Source organism: Trachemys scripta, chromosome 7 (genome assembly GCF_013100865.1).
Source record: "Trachemys scripta elegans isolate TJP31775 chromosome 7, CAS_Tse_1.0, whole genome shotgun sequence".
In the NCBI taxonomy this organism is placed as follows: Eukaryota; Metazoa; Chordata; order Testudines; family Emydidae; genus Trachemys; species Trachemys scripta.
The window spans coordinates 81,843,166-81,868,621 of NC_048304.1; the positions used below are offsets into that span (position 1 = coordinate 81,843,166).

General features: G+C 43.1%; 1 protein-coding gene across 1 annotated transcript in view; it reads right to left on the reverse strand.

Annotated features, from left to right (window-relative positions):
* Positions 1-25,456, reverse strand: part of CTNNA3 (catenin alpha 3) — a 960,805-nt gene that overhangs the window by 895,420 nt on the left and 39,929 nt on the right. Inside the window, exon 4 of the mRNA XM_034775301.1 lies at positions 9,786-9,952. Within this exon, the coding sequence (XP_034631192.1) occupies positions 9,786-9,952 (167 nt within the window). The remainder of the gene's footprint in view (positions 1-9,785; positions 9,953-25,456) is intronic.

Here is a 25,456-nt window from a genome sequence, read left to right on the forward strand (position 1 = left end):
TCATTCACAACAATGATGAAATTATATAGAAGGGTAGGAGACTTTGAATGCTGAAATAAGGGAAATAATGTTTAGGTGGTAGGTCAGAAAGGAGACATTTTGGTAAACATGGATTCCCTTACTATTGTTGATCAATGAAATAAATGAAGAAACCAAAGTGAAAAAGTATCACCAATTGCTTCACTGGTAAAGCTTATTCATGCTTCATTTGTTCTGTGTGAGACACCCATAAAAGGTTTACTTTAGAAAAGCGGTTCTCTAAAGTTAGTAAATAATACAGTCCTGCCCTCATCACTGATCAGCCAATGAGGTAATCTTTCTTGTGTTTCAATATCCAATTTTATAGTCATTCAATATCATACTGAGTAACTTTAATGGATGGAGTTTCTGTGAAACCAATATAAACAGTCCCTCCAACTTAGAGAATGCTCCATTTCTTTTGCATGTGTATCCATATTGTTTACATTGCTCCATGGTGTCATAAGGCTGCTGCCTCCACAATCAGCTGAAAGTAGTATCATGCCATCAGAGTACAATCAGTCACAGAGTTTGTGCTGATGTTGTAGTGTCTAGAGCTTTCTTGGATGGAGTTTCTATGTAACCAGAGAAAAGAAATGAAATTCTTCCTTTTCATGTTACATATGCAGTACCAATTACGCTGATCTTACTAAAATCGGTTATTCTTCTGTCACCTATTTACTCATAATACTATACTGAAAACACAATAACTTGTTATGCAGTACATATGTATTGCTTATTCCAGATAAGCTCAGAATGACACGTGAGACTCTGAGAGGATTTCTCTGGCAACTAATCATATTGCTATTGTTTCTTTTCTCTTTTGTGTGCCATAATTTTCTAATACAATTGAAGTTTAACAATCCATATTCCTTTTCTGTAGTACGATGAGTGGAGAAACACTGCTTGCAGCATCCCATTTTACCAGAGAGAAACTGGCTTTGAAATGTTCCATCAAACAGTGCGGTAACAAACCTAAGTTCTACTGAGGCAATACGATTAACTTTCAACATTTCTTCAATGTATGCATTTTATAAATAATCCATAAAAATATATGGATTCCATGCAACATAATTCAGACAATATAATAAATATGTAACTGGGAACTGATCCTTTCATGGTGCTGGCCTATTTTCTTTCATTTTTATACATACAACAAATCTTTTCCTTGGTCAGCATTTTCATTTTGTTCATTCTGTACTGAATGATAGAACCTTTAAAATCAATTTTGGTTCAACGATCAAACTCCTTGATTTTATTCTACAAAAATTAAAAAGCTCAGAGCCATGGAAATGAAAGGCAAAGAACTTTTTCATCTCCTCTCAAATGATTAATGACAGTTATACAGCTCAGATCCTCATGAAGAAATAGGACAGTGTGTTAGAGCTATCTGTTTTAGAACAGGTTCAAAGAAATACTTCTCAAGGCACATTTAAAAAGTATTGTATTTCTAAGAGATATGCACTTGGAATATTTAAGATGATACAGCAAAGACAACGTTCGCTTTCCATGATGCAGAAACCTAGTGGAAACTAAATGTGTTTTGCCGGACCAGGCCCACATTGAATAAAATTTGAATTTTCTAACATATAATAATTAAATACTTGGTGATGACCAAAAGCTGTTGTCACTTGATGGCTAATCAGTGGCATGTGTTAAAACTACTTGGTAGTCTCCGCCCATTTCCTAATGAATAAGTGTCAACATAAAAAGATGCCATTATAACTGGTACCCTTGTTGGCTGACTCAGCAGCCAGAGAATATACTATCTCCCTCCAGGACAAAGCCAAGGAATATTAGTTAGGCATTGTGGGGAATTTGTACTGCAATTTAATTTGTTCTCTGTGTTAATAATGTTGAAAACTGAATTCCTCTATCAATTTGGCAGCTTATATGAAAACTACATTTAAATAAGGGGGAAAGAAGACAATTTACTTTTTTGTACAGATTCAGTTTTTCCAAACAATTCTTTGTCATTTTATGATTTTTCAATAATTGCTAGTTCTTTCTCCCCAGTGAAAATCATATAGTGACTCAGAGTTGTTAAAAAAAATCTATACCCAAGAGTACCACCAGATTTTAGTTATTACTTGTCTTAAGAGCACTAAAAATGTTTAGGAACGGTGCTTATATAAAAGTGTAGGGGACCAACAGGGTACTGTCCCTTTAAGACCTTCGGGGTTCGTGAGAGAGGCCATTTATCCCATTCCACATGTCCAGGGAGGCAGACAAAGGCAATAATTGGAAGAGAGGAAGATGGTCCCGGGGAGCAATCGGTGTGTGGGAGAGGGAATGTACAGGGCCATCCCGTACTATATTCTTTAAAGGCCCCAGGAGCTTTGCTGAGTGGGTGAGGTAAGGCTCCCCTCTCCCCAAGATAGTGCAGACAGGTGCTTGGGATTATTAGATCCACCTGGGGAAAATCAAGAGACTGATTAGGGACTGGGTATGTGACTCAAAATGAGACTCCAAGCCCAGTCAAGGAGGAGCTGTGTAGGAGGAAGAAATCAGCAAGAGGGCTTTGAAACCCTTAAACCTGAGAGGAGACTTTACAGGCCAAGGAGACAAGGATTTGAAGCACAGGTCCTAGAAGAAGTGCTGAGAAACCCTAATATTTGTGGGGGGAGGCCAAAAGGGGATCTTTGGGGAGCCAGATGGTATTAAATATATAAGACCCCAAGTAAACACTCAGGGTGTTTATAAAGCAACAGAGGGTCCTGTGGCACCTTTAAGACTAACAGAAGTATTGGGAGCATAAGCTTTCGTGGGTAAGAACCTCACTTCTTCAGGTGCAAGTAATGGAAATGGGTGTGTATAAGTTATTTTTGGAACCTCAAAGGGAAACTGAAACAGTGCCACCTTAGGCTACAAGGGTGCACCTGGGATGGCACCTGGGTACAAAGACTATTGATGAAAAGTGTCAAGACAAGAAAAAATTTAATAAATAGTATTATTAAGACCACTTTCAACACTCTAAACTGGCAAAATTCACACACATATAGTATGCGGCGAACAGCAGAGGCTAACAGCGGGAGTTTGCCTGGGAGCTGTCCGAGAGGAGGTACGCTAAGTGCTGCATTAGGGGGGCTGTGTTGGTGAGTATCTGAGTGTCTGCTGCTGGGACAGTTGGTCAGTTTGACCGTGTGCTTGATTGCTTGCTTGTTTGTTTGAAAAGTGTGAATTGGGAGTGCTTTGTTCCAGCTGGGCCTTGAGTGGGCCTGACTGGTATATAAGGGCAGTCAGCAGCGAACCAGCTGAGCGGCGAACAGCAGAGGCTAACAGCGGGAGTTTGCCTAGGGAGAGCGCACTGAGGCTTTCATCTGCAGGTTTCCCCGCGTAGTTCCTGCAACAGTTGAGGAAGCTCCTAAGAGGACGGTGATATGGAAGGTGAGCGATCAGCTGTTGTAACCTGCACAGGTTGTGCCATGTTTGTCTTTCTTCCGCAGGACAGAAGCGACTTTGTCTGTACAAAGTGCAAGCTGGTCTCCATATTGGAGGAGAAGGTTCGAGGGCTGGAGAAACAAGTATCGACTCTGCGTTGCATAAGGGAAAATGAAGATTTCCTGGACAGACGTCAGGAGATGCTTCTACGGCCACAATGTTCTGAAGATTCAGAGCAGGCGCAGGAGGGACAGAAGGATCGTGAAGAGGTTTGGCAGCATGTGACCTCCAGAAGGAGAAAGAGGAGCGTCCATGCACCAGCAATGGAGATACAGGTGAGCAATCGTTTCCATATCCTCTCTACAGGTACTAATGCGGAGAGTGGACTAGATGACCCATCTGAGGGAAGGGAGCAGAAGGAGACTCCACCGATTGGAAGGCAAAAGATGCACTGTCCTAGGGATGGGGGTTCCACGACCACCACTCCCAAGAGGAGGAGGAGGGTGGTGGTGGTCGGGGACTCCCTCCTCAGGGGGACTGAGTCATCTATCTGCCGCCCTGACCGGGAAAACCGAGAGGTCTGCTGCTTGCCAGGAGCTAGGATACACGATGTGACGGAGAGACTGCCGAGACTCATCAAGCCCTCGGATCGCTACCCCTTCCTGCTTCTCCACGTGGGCACCAATGATACTGCCAAGAATGACCTTGAGCGGATCACTGCAGACTACGTGGCTCTGGGAAGAAGGATAAAGGAGTTTGAGGCGCAAGTGGTGTTCTCGTCCATCCTCCCTGTGCAAGGAAAAGGCCGGGGTAGAGACCGTCAAATCGTGGAAGTCAACGAATGGCTACGCAGGTGGTGTCGGAGAGAAGGCTTTGGATTCTTCGACCATGGGATGGTGTTTCAAGGAGGAGTGCTAGGCAGAGACGGGCTCCACCTAACGAAGAGAGGGAAGAGCATCTTCGCCAGCAGGCTGGCTAACCTAGTGAGGAGGGCTTTAAACTAGGTTCACCGGGGGGAAGGAGACCAAAGCCCTGAGGTAAGTGGGGAAATGGGATCCTGGGAGGAAGCACAAGCAGGAGAGCGCAAGAGGGGAGGACTCCTGTCTCATGCTGAGAAAGAGGGACGATCATTGAGTTATCTTAAGTGCCTATACACAAATGCAAGAAGCCTGGGAAACAAGCAGGGAGAACTGGAAGTCCTGGCACAGTCAGGGAACTATGATGTGATTGGAATAACAGAAACTTGGTGGGATAACTCACATGACTGGAGTACTGTCATGGATGGATATAAACTGTTCAGGAAGGACAGGCAGGGCAGAAAAGGTGGGGGAGTTGCGTTGTATGTAAGAGAGGAGTATGACTGCTCAGAGCTCCGGTATGATACTGCAGAAAAACCTGAGAGTCTCTGGATAAAGTTGAGAAGTGTGAGCAACAAGGGTGATGTCGTGGTTGGAGTCTGCTATAGACCACCAGACCAGGGGGATGAGGTGGACGAGGCTTTCTTCTGGCAACTAGCAGAAGTTGCTAGATCACAGGCCCTGGTTCTCATGGGAGACTTTAATCACCCTGATATCTGCTGGGAGAGCAATACAGCGGTGCACAGGCAATCCAGGAAATTTTTGGAAAGCGTAGGGGACAATTTCCTGGTGCAAGTGCTGGAGGAACCAACTAGGGGCAAAGCTTTTCTTGACCTGCTGCTCACAAACAGGGAAGAACTAGTAGGGGAAGCAAAAGTGGATGGGAACCTGGGAGGCAGTGACCATGAGATGGTCGAGTTCAGGATCCTGACACAAGGAAGAAAGGAGAGCAGCAGAATATGGACCCTGGACTTCAGAAAAGCAGACTTTGACTCCCTCAGGGAACAGATGGGCAGGATCCCCTGGGAGAATAACATGAAGGGCAAAGGGGTCCAGGAGAGCTGGCTGTATTTTAAAGAATCTTTATTGCGGTTGCAGGAACAAACCATCTCAATGTGTAGAAAGAATAGTAAATATGGCAGGCAACCAGCTTGGCTAAACAGTGGAATCCTTGCTGATCTTAAACGCAAAAAAGAAGCTTACAAGAAGTGGAAGATTGGACAAATGACCAGGGAGCAGTATAAAAATATTGCTCAGGCATGCAGGAGTGAAATCAGGAAGGCCAAATCACACTTGGAGTTGCAGTTAGCAAGAGATGTTAAGAGTAACAAGAAGGGTTTCTACAGGTATGTTAGCAAGAAGAAGAAAATCAAGGAAAGTGTGGGCCCCTTACTGAATGAGGGAGTGACCGAGGATGTGGAAAAAGCTAATGTACTCAATGATTTTTTTGCCTCTGTCTTCACGCACAAGGTCAGCTCCCAGATTGCTGCACTGGGCAGTACAGCATGGGGAGAAGGTGACCAGCCCTCTGTGGAGAAAGAAGTGGTTCGGGACTATTTAGAAAAACTGGACGTGCACAAGTCCATGGGGCCGGATGCGCTGCATCCGAGGGTGCTAAAGGAGTTGGCGGGTGAGACTGCAGAGCCATTAGCCATTATTTTTGAAAATTCATGGCGATCCGGGGAGGTCCCAGATGACTGGAAAAAGGCTAATGTAGTGCCCATCTTTAAAAAAGGGAAGGAGGATGATCCGGGGAACTACAGGCCAGTCAGCCTCACCTCAGTCACTGGAAAAATCATGGAGCAGGTCCTCAAGGAATCAATTATGAAACATTTAGAGGAGAGGAAAGTGATCAGGAACAGTCAGCATGGATTCATGAAGGGGAAGTTGTGCCTGACTAACCTAATTGCCTTCTATGATGAGATAACTGGCTCTGTGGATGAGGAGAAAGCAGTGGATGTGTTATTCCTTGACTTTAGCAAGGCTTTTGATACGGTCTCCCACAGTATTCTTGCCGCCAAGTTAAAGAAGTATAGGCTGGACGAATGGACTGTAAGGTGGATAGAAAGCTGGCTAGATCGTCGGGCTCAACGGGTAGTGATCAATGGCTCCATGTCTAGTTGGCAGCCGGTTTCAAGTGGAGTGCCCCAAGGGTCGGTCCTGGGGCCGGTTTTGTTTAATATCTTTATTAATGATCTGGAGGATGGTGTGGACTGCACTCTCAGCAAGTTTGCAGATGACACTAAACTAGGAGGCGTGGTAGATACACTAGAGGGTAGGGATCGGATACAGAGGGACCTAGACAAATTAGAGGATTGGGCAGAAAAAAACCTGATGAGGTTCAACAAGGACAAGTGCAGAGTCCTGCACTTAGGACGGAAGAATCCCATGCACTGCTACAGACTAGGGACCGAATGGCTAGGTAGCAGTTCTGCTGAAAAGGACCTAGGGGTCACAGTGGACGAGAAGCTGGATATGAGTCAACAGTGTGCTCTTGTTGCCAAGAAGGCTAACGGCATTTTGGGCTGTATAAGTAGGGGCATTGCCAGCAGATCGAGGAACGTGATCGTTCCCCTTTATTCGACATTGGTGAGGCCTCATCTGGAATACTGTGTCCAGTTTTGGGCCCCACACTACAAGAAGGATGTGGAAAAATTGGAAAGAGTCCAGCGGAGGGCAACAAAAATGATTAGGGGTCTGGAGCACATGACTTATGAGGAGAGGCTGAGAGAACTGGGATTGTTTAGTCTCCAGAAGAGAAGAATGAGGGGGGATTTGATAGCAGCCTTCAACTACCTGAGGGGGGTTCCAAAGAGGATGGAGCTCGGCTGTTCTCAGTGGTGGCAGATGACAGAACAAGGAGCAATGGTCTCAAGTTGCAGTGGGGGAGGTCCAGGTTGGATATCAGGAAAAACTATTTCACTAGGAGGGTGGTGAAACACTGGAATGCGTTACCTAGGGAGGTGGTGGAGTCTCCTTCCTTGGAGGTTTTTAAGGCCCGGCTTGACAAAGCCCTGGCTGGGATGATTTAGCTGGGAATTGGTCCTGCTTTGAGCAGGGGGTTGGACTAGATGACCTCTTGAGGTCCCTTCCAACTCTGATATTCTATGATTCTATGATTCTATGATATGCTGTAGGCTTATGGCAGGCACCATGGCTTAGCTGGCTAAAGCACCTGTCTAGTAAACAGGAGATCTTGAGTTCATTTCCCAGCAGTGCCTTGTTGTATAATTTTTGCGGGAGGGATAACTCAGTGGTTTAAGCATTGGCTTGCTAAACCCAGGGTTGTGAGTTCAATCCTTGAGGGAGCCATTTAGGGATCTGGAGCAAAAATCTGTCTAGGGATTGCTCCTGCTTTGAGCAGGGGGTTGGACTAGATGACCTCCCTTCCAACCCTGATATTCTATAGACATTTCTATACCAGATCAAGCCAATGGTCCAGCTAGCATATCTCCAACAACTGCCAATGCTGGATGCTTCAAAGGAAACATTAAAATCTCCATGATGCCTTTCACAGTGAAATACTATACCCTGGAGACATTTCTTCCTGGTCTCATTTGAGGCCAGATTCTGATTCTCTTGCTCCCACTGAGTAGTACCTTACTCCACATGTAGTCCCACTGAAGTCAATGGGTCTACCTGTGGAGTAAGGTGTGATGCTGTATGGGCAGCCTGGAGGTCAGTCACACACCCCACTGCAGATGTCACAGAGGTCATGGAAAGTCATTGAATCCATGACTTCCGCAATCTCTGTGACAGACACAGAGCCCTAAACATGAGCTACCAAAAACACGCACTGAGCCAGGGGCGGAAGGGGGGGGAAGAAGCTCCAGGAAAAGAATCTGAAAGAACTATATGTAATTAGCCTACAAAATATATTTAAGCAACTTGATACTGGTAACTGTTTAAGTATTGGAAGTCACAAAGCAAAAACTGAGAGAAAAGCTCTTTACACAGGATACCAGTATTAAAACAGGTAGTAATGGAATTAATTGAAAGAATGAATCTAGCTTAACTAATAGCACAGCATCTTGACATTAAGATCAACAAAAGTGTGGAACAATTTGCCTAATGAGGCAATAATAGCACATTACTAAGCATCTTTAAGCAGACGTTAAACGTAAGAAAATAGAATAAGGCTCTCTGTCCTTGATGGAGGGGGCAAAAAATGATGATAGAAGAGGCCCCCCTCCAAAACTCATCATCTGATGCTATGATGAGTATAACTGAAGTACCTTATTCACTTGTTTAAAAAGGAAAGTTATTAAGCACTTTTTCCACTATTCAGCCTTGAAGGGTAGTCTAAATTGGAGGTTTTTTTTAAAAACCCGAGTTAATTGATTGCCAGTGAACTTGAGTGGCACATGCTAACACAGCAAACAAGATGCTCAGTTTTACTGCCACAAATATCACGGAATTTCAAAGTCACATGCGTGACTAGTCACAAGAACTGAGAGCAAGGCCTGGTACCAACAGTGAAAGGAAAGGGAAAAGGTGGCTTATCCAGCCAGCTGGGGATTCTCCACTGTAGAGGAAGCATGAATGCTATAAAGCCAGCTCTGTACTACTAATCCCTTCTGGCCTTGGCAAAGTGCACAACTGCAGTAGAAGAGGTATGGCCAGAGCAAAGTGCACTCTGGTAATATCTGGCTGCTGGAATGGTCCCTTGGGAGCTGCTGAAGCTGGGTAATCATTGGAGCAGCCCTGAGGCATCTCTAACTTGTGACACAGCCAAACAACCCCAGGATAGGGCATGTGTGTGTATAAGTGTGCACCTTTGCCCAACCTCATTCCTTGCTACCTGAAAAATGCATGTTGAAATTGCACCTGGACTCATCCAGATAGGAAACAAAAATATGTAACTTATCTGACCATCATAATTATCAACACAGCTCTGATTTCAAATGTATGCCACCAACCTATAGTTCAAAAAGAACACCAGAAATGTATTAATTGAATACATTTCAACAAATAAATTCAGGGAAATAATCTCAAGATATTCTGGAAGAAGAATTTTCTCAAATTTAGCAGTCACCAATAAACTGGAAACAATGGCAGTTTTATAGTAACTTATAACGTTTCACATAATCAACTAGGGAATATAAAATAATGCAACTTAAAATGTCCCTGTAAGGGGCCTATATTTATTTATATATATTTATCTCAGTGGCTCCATATAATATTTGTTCAGTTTACAGGATTTTTTTTCTAACTGCCAACTTCACCTAGTATCTGCATTGCGTTTGGTCTCATGTACTTTCACCAATAGGAGACTTTTCCATTGTAACTGGGTTGCAAATTCTGTTGGTGATGTATGATTAAGAGGAGAAGCAGCTCACTCTCCCACACCAGTGATTGTATTAGCTCTGCACAGTAGGAGGAGTAAAAAGTGATTACAAACTTTTTTGTGAAGAAATTAAACATATGTGACCTGATACATACATATGAAAAAAGTATGTTGCATCAGAAGGTGCCATTTGCAGTTACTTCTCTGACCAGTCATACTGAATTAGTGCAGATTCTACTTACCACTGTTAAATGTTGCAATAGGTATACCACATCAATCATGTCTGCCAGAATCAGAAGTCTAGTGACAGCAGCCAGAAGGAAGCGTGCTGCTTGAACAACAGCTTTCCTTTTAGGCAGATAACAGGGATCATTGGTAAATTCCCTTGCTGATGCACTTAAAGCTTCACCTGCAAAATAAATCCACAAATTCTCTTAGGGTGTATTCCAAAGCTACAAATGTTAGGCAACATAATTTAACTGCATCAATTATTTGGCATATTGAAAATGTTGTCAGTTGAACTGGCATGTTATTAATATCTTACAAAGAGGATCATAAACAGTTTTCTCAGCTAACCCAGATCATTGACACTTACCTGGCTTTGCAGTGCTGTGGAAGAGATGTTCCATGGAGATATTTTATATACATATGAGAGAAAGGGCTCCCTCACAGAACACCATTGCAATCTAAGGGAAAGAGCACTGGAAGCCAGAAGGCCATGAGTTCTAAGTTTCTCTCTTCTACTCACTGCTGTTCATATTTATGCACTTTGAAATCCTTATTCTGATCAATGGCTCATACCCTGATCATGGGGGGGAGAAAATTATCATATCGCCTATAAATTAATGGAAAGATTCTAACAGGTCTAGAAATAGAACCCATGTTTTAATTATTACAGGCTGAATTTTCATACACTCAGGTCACACGGCCTCTCAGACAGAATGTGCCAGATCTATGTATCGTAATCACTGCTTTTGCTATTAGACCACACGCCCCTCCAACAGCAAGAACAGAACCCAGGAATCTGGAAGGCCAAAAATTTTCTGCTCTATAGAAAGTTATTGCATAATCCATGAGTAAAGTGTGGGTCACATTCTCCTCTAGGAGCTAGTCCACAGAAGATGAGACACCTTTAGTTTAAGTGGGAAAGATCTGTGCAGAGAATTTGAAGATCCTGACTTAAAATCCCACTATCGAACACATGCAGGAAATCTCTTTTATGTTTGCAAATGATGCAATTTTTGTTTTTTTAGTTTTCTTCTTAAACAACTGTTATTTTAAATTGACAAGTGCATCAATCAAATCAAATGTGTGCAAACTACAAACTCTATCATACATCATCTAGACCACTAGAACTATCATCTCTAACCTAATGCCAGTCATAACCCCCTCCATAACAGCAGCATCCACTGTGTACCAATCCTGGTGTAATAGGTCAGCCTGTTCCTGGTTTAATTAGCCCTGCCCTACCACACCAGTGCTTAAAAAGGGAGGAAGCCCAGCAATTTGGGGCTGGTGGTGGAGAAGAGCAGTTAAACTGAAGAGAAGAGCTAGTTCCCATGGCAGGTCCCTGGAACAAGGAGCCAACGTCAAGGGAGGCAGACCTGGGGCTGGTGTTCCACAAAGAGAACAGGGAACTGAAGACAAGCCAAGGAGGGGTGGAAAACTATTGTGTTTTAGTGGAACCTGGACTTCCAGGAGGGAAAAGCCAGGAGAATCAATGACATATTAAGAGTGAGGAGAATCTGCTCAACATTTTAGATGTCTATACCCAAATCCAAGGAGCATGAGGTATAAAAGCAGGAACTGGAAGTATTAGTACATAACCTAAATTATTACTTAATGGCATCACTGAGACTTGGTGAGATAAGTCTCCTGGCTGGAATACTGGTATAGAAGGGATAGCTTATTTTAGTTCAGGAAGAACAGGAAGGGGGGAAAGGGAGTTGATGTTGCATTGTACATCAAGAATATATACACTTGTTCTGAGGTCCAGAAAAAAAAAAAAGGCAAACCAGATGACAGACTTTGGGTGAAAGTGTGGGGGGGACCAAAGATGATATAGTAGGTTATAGACCACCAAATCAGGAGGAGGTGGAGGATGAACAGGAGGAAGTCAGAGGGAAGAAGGAGCGAGCATTAATTCCTGGGGTGAGCGGGCAAGCTTGTTTCTGTGCGGGTTTTCTTTTGGCTTACTTAAAATTTACAGTGTGGTTTGTTGGGGATTGTGTGTTTGGGGACTGTGTGGAAATGGGGGCCAGAGACCTCCTAGCTGGCAGCTGAATGGACACTAGCAAGGCTCTAGCCTCCTGCCCTTTTCATCACCCTTCCCCTGTGTGTTAACAAAGGGGTAGGGCTGACCCAAGAGAGAAGGGCTTAATAGACAGGCACTAAGCAACCAAGGGGAGCTAGCGAACACAAGAGTTTGAGAGGGAGGCTTTAGGAGGGAGAAAGTATAAAAATCAGCATGGTTTGAAAAGCCCACATAGCCAGTGACAACACTGCTCTTTGCTCCTCCTCCTGGGCCTACATCCAGAGAGGGAACCCAACCATGGATGCCTTTACCCAGGCCCTGCTGTGGATTTGCAGAGACTGTGGCCTTCATTTCCCTGTTACATCCAGTGGGAAAGGTGCCTTCTGGTAGAATCTCTCAGGAAGCAGGTGAGAGCTACAGGAAGTGGTGGCTAGGGTGAGGAGCATCCATGCACATGAGGAATTAACTGAAAATATGCATATGGAGTTCTCCAAGGTTGAGGAAGAAATCCATCTGGAGAGGACTTCAGTAGTGCCACCATGGGAGGAGGAAATGGCTCCTTCGCAGCGAGGAGGCTGGCTGTGGTTACTTCTGGTAGCAGACACCACTCAATCCCTGCTCCCAAAACTGCTCCAAACTAAATGAGGGTCAGCAATATAATACTGTTGCAAAAAAAAACCCCCAAACATTATTATGGGATGTATTAACTGGAGTGTTGTAAGTAAGACACGAGAAGTAATTTTTCCACTCTACTCAACACTAGTGAGTCCTCACCTGGGTTATTGAGTCCAGTTTTTTGCATCATGATTTAGGAAAGACATGAACAAATTGGAGAGAGAGTCCAAAGAAGAGCAACAAAAGTGATAAAAGGTTTAGAAAACCTGACCTATGAAAAAAGGTTAAAAACCTGGGCATGTTTAGTATTGAGAAAAGAAGACTGAGGAAGGACCTAATAACAGTCTTCAAAAATGTTAAGGACTGTTATAAAGAGGATGTGATCAATAGTTCTCCATGTCCAGTGAAGATAGGATGAGAAGTAATGGGCTTAATATATAGCAAGAGAGATTTAGGTTAGAGTTTTTCCTAATATCTACCTATAAAGATAATAAGGCTCTGGAATACTCTTCCAAGTAAGGTTGTGGAATCCCCCTCAGTGGAGCTTTTTAAGAATAGGTTGGACAGGCACCTGTTAGGGATGGTCTAGATATACATAGTCCTGCATCAGTGCAGGGGGCTGGACCAAATGACCTCTCAAGGTCCTTCTGGTGATTCTATAAGAACTGTGAGTTGAGCCCAGGAGGGGAATTTTTTTTATGCTAACTTGGAACTACTGCTGAAGGTGGTGTTTATTTTGAGAGGTTGTGTACCCTGGAAGGGGACTGAACTTTTATGTGGCCTGGCGAAGACCTAGATGGAGGTGACCAACAGAAGGAAATGACCAAGGGAAAGATCCAGCAGGTCCACATCCAGTCACAAGGGAACACTGTCCTGTGAGTTGCTTCTGTGCACATGGGGCTTATTCTGGGGCAGGATCCTAGGACACCCTGCTCATGTAAAACCTTGTTTTGCTGAAGCTTTTGGATGTATCTGAAACCTTTCAAGAAAAAGTATTGGGGTTTTATTATACTACTAAGACAACACACTTGTGAACTACTATGCACACAAACTGAGTAGTGCAGGTGCAAGGAATAAAATCCCAGGATACAGGAAAATATTGGACTGGTGTGTGTTATTACATCAATCAATGGAAGTTTAGTGCTACGTCTGCTCAGTATTACGTCATTATGAGCTACCTTGTGCATTTAATGCACAATCCTGTGATAGGATGATGAGGCAGTAGCCAGGTTGCTATGGGAGTCTCAGCACAAATTTCCTCAAGGGAAATTGCCTATTGCAGAGAGAGTTTGCCACCTTTTTTCAGGGTAAAGCATATGTCTCCCTCCATTTTGAACTATATCTACTGGATGGATCCATGGCCTTGCCCTCACACCCTGTTCCCTTGAGGAAGGCTAGCACTGCAAGAACATAGGAAAGCATAGTTCCTGTGCTCTCCAGCCTTTCAGACTCAGTCAGACACAATGATTTCATCTACAATGGCATTTTTCTTAAATTTCTCCCAATTTGCACTGCCATTAGTGTAGCTCCACGAGTGGGAGCAACAATAAAAGCACTAAAAAATAAGTCCCTTATAGCTTTATCACTGTCATCCTTACCCATTCTGAGCAGATTTGATGGAATAGTGGCAAAAATGCCAGCAATCAGTTTACACTAGTGCGTCCACCTTTGCTATCACAAGTTTTTAGTAGTGGTGCAGCTCTGGGAGAATTTAAGAAAACTGCCAACATAGAAACATCTAATCTCACACTCTGTAGCTGAACTGGAAAATCCTTGCAGTACCAGGTCAAAGGGTTATAACGTTCTGCCCACTAAAATGCTCTACATCAGCAGAAGCTAAAGCCAGATCTGAAATCCTAAAATGAATAGTTTTGCTAGCTAAAAATCAAATGATACCATTAAAGGTAAGTGTAGCCTATTAAGAGACTACAAATACTTGAAGGAAATTCTTGATGTGTCAAATGACTGTTTATTTTAAAGATGCCTTTAGAAATACTGGCTAGTCTTAAGTGTAAACAAGCTGTTACTTTAAATATCTATGATCTTGATCTATAATATGCCAAGAGTGCTAATAATATTAATTTAACCATAAGCATACAAGAATCCTTGGAGTATATGTAAAGAGAAAAAAGTCAGTAGGAATCATTTCTCTCCCTTTATTTCTGTACTTTATAAGCTGATATCTTAAGATAATTCATATTTCAATATATTATTCAATATTTATCTTAGCTTCAAAATATCTTTTCCAATTAGAAATACCTTGAAGATAATACATTTGACATTACACAGAATTTGCCATCTCTTCTTTAGCTACTATCATTAAAATGAAACCCTTTATCATTTAAAAATAGGCAAAAAAATTCTTCACTTAGGGACCAATTCTGTAGAGAATAAGGTGACCAGATCACCCAGGTCAAATATCAGGACGCAGGGTGGGGGAATGCGGGGAAAAAAAAAAAAAAAAGTGGCAGAGAAAAAAAAAACCCTCCTCCACAAGCGCTGGAGGGAGGCCCCGGAGACGCAGGGGGAGCAGGGTGCCATGAGTGAGAGTCCAGCCTGGCCCCGAGCAGGCAGGATTCAGTCGGGCGGTAGGGAGAGTAGGGGGGCGGCTGTTCTCCCCCCCTGGGCAGCGGGACTCGGAAGCAGCCGCTGCTGCAGCTCCCACTGCCGCAGGGGGAGGAAGCGGCCAATGGCCAAACTCAGCGGCTGTGGCTCTGGCACCCGGGCCCGAACCCCCTGAGCCTGGGCCTGCTGTGGCGACCCAGCGCGCACGCTGCGCCCAGCCCCTGGCCAGTCGCGTCTGGGCTGGCTGCCCAGCTGGTGCTATCCCGCGGCAGCCCTGGAGTGGGGGCAGCAGGCCCCAGTCCCCCCGTCCCGCTCAGGTCCCGCAGGGGAACGAATGGGGCTGGGCTGCTGATGCCTCCGCCCTGGGGCCGCCGCGGGATTGCACCAGCTGGGCAGCCCAGACGCGACTGGCCAGGGGCTGGGCGCAGCGTGCGTGCTGCTGGGTCCCCGCAACAGGCCCAGGCTCGGGCCCGGGTGCCAGAGCCGCAGCCACCAAGCTTGGCCGTCAGCTGCTTCCTCCCCCCGCGGCAGCGGGAGCTGCAGAACAGCCGCCGCCTGGCCCCGCGGGCTGCCCCCCTACTCTCCCTACTGCCCGACAGAGTCCTGCCTGCCCGGGGCCAGGCCGGACTCTCACTCATCCTGGCCCCGTGCTCCCCCTGCGTCTCCGGGGCCTCCCTCCAGCGCTTGTGGAGGGAGGAGGAATGGTGAGCCTGCGGAAGAGGCGGGGATTTGGGGAGGGAGCCAATGGGGGAAGGAGGGGATGGAGTCGGGGTGGGGGGGGCACGAACACTTCTGGGCTCCGGAGCATTTGCTTGTTTGTCCAGTGTCCTGACCTAACATCGGTCGGGACACGGGACAAACAAGCAAATATTGGGACAGTCCCGATAAAATCGGGACATCTGGTCACCCTAGTAGAGAACAAGTGTTCGTTAAAGTTGTATATTATAAACAGAAAGTGAAGCTTGCTTATAGTTAGGGCCCTACCAAATTCATGGTCCATTTTGGTCAATTTCACAGTCTTACGATTTAAAAAAATCATACATTTCATGATTTCAGCTATTTAAATCTGAAATTTCATGGTGTTGTGATTGTAGGGGTCCTGGAGTTGGAGGGGGTCAGAAGGTAGGAGGGGTAGCAGTACTGCTACCCTTACTTCTGCACTGCTGCAGGTGGCGGGCTGCCTAGGGTTACCAGACAGCAAGTGTGAAAAATCGGGACAGGGGTTGGGGGTAATAGGAGCCTATATAAGAAAAAGATCCAAAAATCGGGACTGTCCCTGTAAAATCAGGACATCTGGTCACCCTAGGGCTGCCTTTACAGCCCAGCTCTGAAGGCAGAGCCACCGCCAGCAGCAGTGTAGAAGAAAGGATTCATTGCCACCCTTATTTCTGTACTGCTGCTGGTGGGGCACTTCCTTCAGAGCTGGGCGCTCGGCCAACAGCCACCGCTCTCCAGCCACCCAGATCTGAAGGCAGCACAGAAGTAAGGGTGGCAATACCACGAGCCCCCTAAAATAACCTTGCAACCCCCTGTAATTCCCTTTTGGGTCAGGACCCCCAATTTGAGAAACACTGGCCTCCCCTATGAAATCAGGATAGTGTAGGGTAAAAGCACACAAGACCAGATTTCATGAGGGGAGACTCGATTTCACAGTCTGTGATGCATTTTTCATGGCTGTGAATTTGATAGGGCCCTACTTATAGTTAGTTCAGTTTAGTGAAATTTTAATTCTAGGGTGAAGTTCAGTTCAGCATGAAAGTCAGCCCTATGTACTGAACTAAAATTTGTCTCATTTTAAAATGTGTTTTCATTGTTCTCCAGTTACATATTTAACATACATATTCAAATAAAAAAAATCACACTAATTTCTGATGTGGTTTTGGTATCTGCAACCGCAAGAACTACTAGAGCAAAAAACCCAGGGGTACCGTATTTTCAGATGGTATAAAGAATTACAGTAGAGCCTCAGAGTTACGAACTAACCAGTTAACCACACACCTCATTTGGAACCAGAAGTACACAATCAGGCAGCAGCAGGGAAAAAAAGCAAATACAGTACAGTACTGTGTTAAACCTAAACTACTAAAAAAAATATAAAGGGAAAGCAGCATTTTTCTTCTGCAAAGTTTTAAAGCTGTAATAAGTCCATGTTCAGTGTAAACTTTTGAAAGAACAACCATAATGTTTTGTTCAGTGTTACAAACAACCTCCTTTCCCAAGGTGTTCGTAACTGAGGTTCTACTGTAAATCTGTACTTCTACCAGTTGGTGAAATACTGTATCCCAGCTGTTCAGATCAAGTCAGAAAATTAGTGCTTCTCATAATCTGTAAGAAACACTTCTCCAGACCAGTAATAATGCTTTCTGGACTGATAATTGTTTCCAAGCATCAGATCTAGACCAATGATCAAAAAAAAGGAAGAGGTAGAAAACCTGTTCACATACACATTTATAGATACATTGATTGCTGCAAAATGTGGATGCTAATAGTTAAATCCTAATTAGTTTTTTTATGATGTTTTAGTACAATAACTCTAGAAACTGAAGATGAATTCATAAGGAAATACTATGCATTAAAATCCCAGTGCACTGTAAACTAAACCCTTCTCATTTCATTTGTCTTGTGACTTCAGATAGAAAAAAACCTTTTGAAATTCTGAGAATGAGTAGTTTAAATGAATAAACTGACATACTGTCTCCATTTTATTTTCATTCTACTTAACTGCTGCCCATTCACCTTGCCAATTACTGATGTTGAATATATTAAGTTTGACATTCTCTCTTTCAGGAGATAAAAATACAAGTTAACATTACATCTTTATGTATTCACAATGTGTACACTATGTTAATTCATGCCATTACAACAGTCATAGTTTTACACATTTGCACAAATACAGGAAACTGGTACATGCAGCATTTTAATACAACAGTAAAGTTTAACAATATAGATTTATGGTCCAATTAAAATATAAGGCTTGAATTTTAAACAGCTCCCCACCTGGGTCTTCAAGGATTCATCCCCAAGTGAGGATGCAAACTACTAATAGAAATGAACATACATTTAGGGGCTTTTTAAAGAAATGTTTTAAGTATTTATGTCGGGGGGGGGGAATAGTATGCAGTATAATGACTTGTTATACATTTACTTGTGAGGATGGCACTGGACCAGATTCACCGATATGCTTTGTGCCATTCCAGCAAAACAAAGCAGCCATAAACTCAGCTTAACTGGCGGGTTAAACTAGGTTTACAGCTGCTTTATATTATCAAAGCAGCCAAAGAGTAGCTGTGAATCTAGCCCATTATATTTAAGTAATGTATAAATGTTCTGTTAAATATTACACTGATATAAAGGAGAGGCAAGTCACTACATTGGGTCTGGTTTTCCAGTGACTCGCACTTCCCACACCAAGCAACTGCTGCAGCTTTGAAGAGCTGTTATTGAGAGCTAATAGGTTTAGTGGAGCACAACAGAGAATTTAGGGAAAAGATAAGGGGGAGAGAGAAAAATTAATGTAGGGAGGCAAGTGGGAGAGAGAGAAAAAATAATTGGTTGGAAAGGGGGAAATAATTGTGTTTGGTGGAAGAGGATGTATAATTAGTCAAGGATAAATGGTGAGTCAGTGGATTAATGACTGAGTGGGGGTAAGTGGTGGTTGAGTGGGTCAGGGAATGAGTTAGGGAGGTGTCAGAGTGTTTGAATGAGCTGACGTAGGGAGAAGGGAAATCGTTGCAATATTTTGCTAAAATTTCCTAGGCTTGACAGCCACAAACAGCTCCCCAAATCCCTCTCTCACAAAGGGTGGGTTTGTTTCCCCCCTCACTCAGAATAGCTCAGCCTGACATGCAAACGACTTGTCCAGTCTTGAGGGTATGCACATAAGACCAGGTACTCTGTGGGCTGAATAGGAACCTAAACCATTATTTTGTTGGAAAATTCAAGAGATTTTCCTATGAGTAACAGAATTGAAACTGGAAGACCAATGATTTGAAATGCCTTTTGTCTTTTTAACTTAATGCTGTTTGTAAAATGTGCTAAATTACATGAATTTAGTTAAATACCTCTGCTTCCAGTTTAAATGTAATAGTTAATCACTGCACAGAATTTTAGCAACCACCGTGCTTTGATGAAATATGGTATAAAACCAGGTTTGTAATTCATTCCTTATTCATGTCCAGGAGTTTTGGTTTTTTAATCTCTACTCAGATGTGAGTCAGAGCTAGACAACCCCTTATAATACACAGAATATGATTGCAGTGATTCCAGCCAAGCTTGGAAAAGTGAATGATGCTAGTATTTTCTCAACAGGAATCCAACTTGTGGTGAAGCTATACTGTGACCCTGACAATACCACCATGTCACAATGTCTGGAATGGTTCACGACTGAGTGCCAACCTCAGAGCAGACTGTCGAAAAGCAAGGCTGACATCCCAAACCATCTGTATGTTCCATAATTAGATTTCACCAAACCAGTAACAAATATGAACTCCTGGATCACAACAACAGTCTTACTATGGAGTCAGTTGCCTTGGGATCTCCAGTCTACCTAGTAACCCAGGCAAGCTGAACTAAGTGATAAACAGTCACTTAAAAAGATCACAAAATATTCAGATTGCTCCCAGTCTCAAGAGACCAGTCATTTACCCAAGGTCAATTTGTACTTTAGATCTCACACCAAAGACAACACTTATAAGCCAATCCTATGGTAAAACTAACTAAGGATTTATTAACTGAGGAGGGGGGCAGAAATGAGAGTTATTTACTGGTTAAAGCTGGCAACATATACACACAAATGAGTTACAGTGTATGATTCCAAAAAGGTGACAGAGTTGTAGTAATCTGTCAGTACTGAAGAACTTTTAGGGCTAACTCAGGTTGACCCTGGTGATCTAAGCTTTTGTTTCCTAGTTCCCTCCCTGTGAGTGTCCAAACAGCAAAGAGATTTATTTTCATGTCAGCTATCTTTATTTCCTTCTTCCAGAATTCAAGCTGATGGGATGCGCTGTCTCGCATGTAGCACCTTTATGGGTGTAAGAGGACAATCAACCCAATCTTTGTATCATATTGTTTCATGATGGCCCACTTAATTTTGATAGCCTTTCTTGATGGATGAGGGAAGCACTCTTTTGACCTGGGCTGACAGGTTCAGAACAGGCATTTTTACAGTTATAAAGTAAACCTTACATATTACCTTATAGCATGGGTTACAGATGTTACAAATAAGATTAATGCATGTAGCAACTGACAAGCATTTTATAGAGACTAAACATTTTAACACATCCCTGCAAGTTTAATACCTATCATGAACAATACTAACATACAAGTGAGCTGGTTTGGTTTCCAGCTATGAATTTGTCAGTGCTTACCTGATGCTTACAGCCTGGGCAAGAACTGGCACCTGGTCTGCCAGCATCACAAGCCACATGGACTTTTATTCATATTGAATCAAACCACTGACATGACAGTGAATACATGAGTGCAGGCAGGTTCAAAAGCACCTAAAATAGGTTACAATAGCTTACGTGGTGTAACCAGCATGCTAGAGGCTTTCAGGAATAGTTCAAAGGGAGAGTTACTGGACCTAGATTGAGAGGGCCAAGAGGAATGGGTATAGAATGGAAGAGGAGCCAGAAAAAGAAGGTATGTGAGGCAAGAAAAGGAGATATGAGCAAGTAATACAAGTAGTAGGAAGAACACCACACACACACAAGCTATCCCACATACAGGGTGTTAAAAACTGTCCTAAAATGCAACAAGCAGCCAACAGCACCACACAATATCACCTCCCTCCTGCTTCACTATAATATGCTATAAAGATGGAGCAGCTGTTATTTCTCACTGCTTCCAATTGTCACCAACAATGAGAATGATTGCCAGCACAGAGACAAGGATGACAATACCAAGCTGTGTGTAAATGTATGTGTGAACTTACAGTAGGTGGGTCAGTAACAGAACAACTAGTGGTAAAAATACAGTCCAGCCACAGGCAGTAGTAGCACCCTTACTAATCCCTACCCTAGAGTAAGGATGTCAAAAAAGCAACATGGAAAGACCCCAGGAAACAAAGAAACCATGAGTCTACCACATTTTGCAGTTCACAGATAACTGACAGATCTGCTTGCCACTGGCTGGCTGTTAGCCAATGGCAAGCAGCACTCTGTCTGTCTGGGTTCCTATACAGTGCACAACAATGTCTGAGTGCTTCCCAAGAGATAACCAAAAATCACATTAGGGTAGTGATCTAATACTCCTTCCTGCTTCAGACAAGGCAGTCAAAACTAGAGGGGGTTTTCTTAGTTGTTTTAACCTACTTCCTTCTCTATCTCCTCCATCTGTTCCTACTACTTCTCTCCTCTCTCTTCCTGTAGATGTATAGGTCTGCTCTGCAGCATCCCCTACTGGTCCTTGTTAGCTCAGCAGCACCTGTCCTCTGTTTCCTTTCTCCCCAGGCATTTTAACATACAAGCAGGGCTAGAGTCACATAATAAACCCCTTCTCAGGACTAGTTTATTAGCACATTGTAATTATAAAACTGTCTTTTCCCATCCTCTCAGTGGGACAGACACAGTCTCTCTTCAGGCAAACACAGTCCCTCTTCCCTCTGGTATCTTAAATTGACCAGAACCAAAACGTAAGCCTCATCCATCTTTCCATTAGAGCCATAAGGATACTCAGGACCCTTTTCCTGGATTGCAGTCTCCCTAACTTTCAGGCTGGCTCCTTGAAGGTTTACTAGACTGCTTCTTTTAGGAGCTCCCCAGCTTTCTAGAAGGCCTTCTGTCCCTGATGAAGCTCTGGTTCCCTCCTTTTAATCAATCAGGTAAGTAAGTTCAGGTGTAATGGCATAAACTCTCACTTAAGGGCCAGTCGCCCCATAACACACCCTTTTTGCTTTCTCTCTCTTTTTTTTTTTTTTTTTTTTGGGTCACATCCTATTTTTAGGTGCAGCTGTGGGGAAGTGAAGTTGAAGGCAGTGAATTTGTAGTTATGCATCTCTCCACCCACAAGGAGTTCCAAACATTTGGTCCGGTTGCCAAGGAAGTCTTGTCACCCACTCATAAATTTCATACTTGATGTTGACAACTTTACCGTTCCTGAGGAACATAGTTGTCAAAGGACCTCATCGTCTCAATGAGAGAGTTGCCCGCTGAGGTATGTGGGACCAGTTACATGGAAGGCTTTGAAGATTAGCACCAAGGCCTTGAATTTGTCCTGGTATTCCCAGTGTAATGAGCAAAGCACCAGGTTGATGGGCTCTTTACAGCTGGTCTTTCAGGTAGGTGGATTGGTGCAATCTGTACTAACTGAAGCTATTTTATTTTATATTTTTACATATATAGGCATAGCGTGGTACTCCAACCTGGAAGTCACAAAGGTATCACTGTGGGCAGTTCCATATCTGATACAATCTTCTGGCTAATTATGGATGGAGGAAAGCATGTTCGCTTTTCTCATTCTTTGTGTCCAGTAGCAGCAAGGTGACTAGCAATACACCTATGCTGCACTGCAGTGTGACAATCTGAGGCCTTTAATGGAGGATGAGATACTAGTTGCTAGATCTTCAAAGTGTTTTTGCTTCCCACAAATATGTTCAACTTGCCCACGTTTCAGTTTCAGCCAGTTAGAAAATGGTGCAAAGGGAAAAAGATGGGGCACCTCTGCATAATACTGGCATTTGATACCATGGAGTTTTCCACAGCAGCTATATGTAGAGGTTAAAGGATGTATACACCAGATGTCTGCTGCCACTCAAGGCTTTCCAGCCCTGTTCAGACACCTGTTTGTTCTGTTACATGGCAATTATTTAAATCCTTCACACTAGGAATCTCCACCTCCACTCTGCAAACTGCTGGTTGCCTAATGTGTAATCAGAACTGTCACTTACACCCCACTGACACTTCCTGGGCCAAGTTCTTCATTACTTACCTTACCTGCATGGGGGTGCCTGATCCAATGTCCACTAGAATCATTGGCATCTTTTTTTCCATTGACTCCTGTCGACTTTGGAACAGGCCTTGGCTGTAGGAAAGGAGGTAAGAACAGGGGTGACTTCAAGCTACAATTGTGCCCTGTGAATTCTGACCTGAGTGGGGCTCCATATGAGTTCAGGGTCCACAAGTACAGATCTCATTGCAGGAGCAGGGGGCCTAAGCTCTGTCTTATTTTGGGGGATTCACAGGGGAATAAGAGTATAGTATAAATCATAAGCCACTGTCCCATTCCTTTGAGCAAATTTCTTTATGATACCATCTCCAGTTTTTCCTACAGCAATGAGTAATTTCTTTGAAATACCTTTTTTGAGTACAGTGAAATTGTTTCCTCATGTATTTTCTTTGATAAGAACACACTGTATAGGAAAATTCAAAATGTCAGATCCAGATTTTCTCATTTATTTTCAAACAGTAACAGAACTATGCAATAGTTATTTCTAAGCGATTATATTATTTATGACAAAGCTTATCTAAGAACCCACTTGTGACATGATAGCAGCTAAACGCATGCACTATCAACACGGCAATAGATGGAAATAATGTAGGCAACAGCTGTTGTCTTTGAGACCATATATAGCCTGTAAGTAATAGCAAGAAATACCAAACATTTTAGCTAAGCCTGAACAGCTCTGTTTGGAAAAAAATTATCACATATCCACAAAAGTCATTATCCTAGTGATAAACTACATTGTTGTTCTATTTTAAAAATAATTAAATATCAGCTCAAACCAAGTTTAAATGCAAACTGTAGTTTGATACTTACAATCTAAAATGTTTGTTAAAGAAAAAAGAGGAGTAATTCAATGTATACAAGTTTTTTTCTTGAATAATAATATACAGGATTCCAAAAGTGAACTCCAAAGTGAGTCCAGCACCTCTATGCTGGTCTTCACCAGTCAAAAGAAACCAGGATCAGACTCATGTGTCACAATTCACAAATTCCTCAGCACTTGAAGAACCTTATTGAGTGACATCAGCTGAAATGCAAGCAGATGAGAGACTGCATTTGTACCTTCTTGCTGTTGGTCTGCAACTAAGGGACAGGTAACTTAGCTCAGTCCAAATCCAAGTTATCCAGATAATTTTAAAATTCCAGTATGATCACCACATAAAAACTGAAGCTACCTGCAGACACGTTATAATTTATGAAAAGGCGTACAAATAAATTACTTGACTGTCACCATAAAAAATGATGCCCAGAGAAAATTAAAAACTGTATGCTGTGACATACATGGTGTGCGCCCACCTACATACATAGCTTATCAGGATTTATGATGTACATCTTCCAAAGACACTAAAGTAAATAACATAAGACCTCTAACAGCAGCAGAATGTGACATGAGTAATAGGCAATGAAGTTATGATCTAGGTGGCATACCACAAGTTAAACCCAATATACAGCTGCAAAGAACTAAAAATGTTTGCAGTGTTAACAAACTAGCATGTATTGTACTGTAGTTCAGCTCCTTAATATTAACTTGAACAGTTCAACAAATCCTTGGAGGAAAATTGCCTGTGAACACTTAATTTATCATTGTATAATAATAGGAGATAACACTGAATTAGCTTTCTTTTAAAATATATGAGCTGTAGGTAATCTACTTTATGTATTTATTTTTGTAGTCATCTCTGGTCTTGGCTCAGAGTCAATAAATAATTTCAAAGTCTGACTATTTCTATATTATCTATGTATAAAAGTCAATAAAACTATGTTTTCTTATCTTGTGTTACATGACTGGAATTGATGGGCTAAAATTTTAAGAGTGCTCCATAATGAGTGATTTTTTTAAAAGGCCGCAGCTGAGTATGTGTGACAGTTAATAATATCTGACATTCATCTTTTCATGCCAAAAGTTCAGAAACCATAAACATTCCGCACAAGTTCTGAAATGCAGCCATTCCTTGAGTAGAAGGAGGCAAGTAACCAGTGACACCTACTCTGTATAGCAGTGGAGGCTTGGAAAGTATTGGCCAACTGTGTTGGTGAGTATCTGAGTGCCTGCTGCTGGGACAGTTGGTCAGTTTGACTGTGTGCTTGATTGCTCGCTTGTTTGTTTGAAAAGTGTGAATTGGGAGTGCTTTGTTCCAGGTAGGCCTTGAGTGGGCCTGACTGGTATATAAGGGCAGTCAGCAGTGAACCAGCTGAGCGGCTAACAGCAGAGGCTAACAGCGGGAGTTTGCCTGGGAGTTCGCGTGGGGAGAGCGAACTGAGGCTTTCATCTGCAGGTTTTTCTGACTAGTTCCTGCAACAGTTGAGGAAGCTCTTAAGAGGACGGTGATATGGAAGGTGAGCGATCAGCTGTTGTCACCTGCACAGGCTGTGCCATGTTTGTCTTTCTTCCACAGGACAGAAGCGACTTTGTCTGTACAAAGTGCAAGCTGGTCTCCATATTGGAAGAGAAGGTTCGAGGCCTGGAGAAACGAGTATCGACTCTGCGTTGCATAAGGGAAAATGAAGATTTCCTGGACAGACGTCAGGAGATGCTTC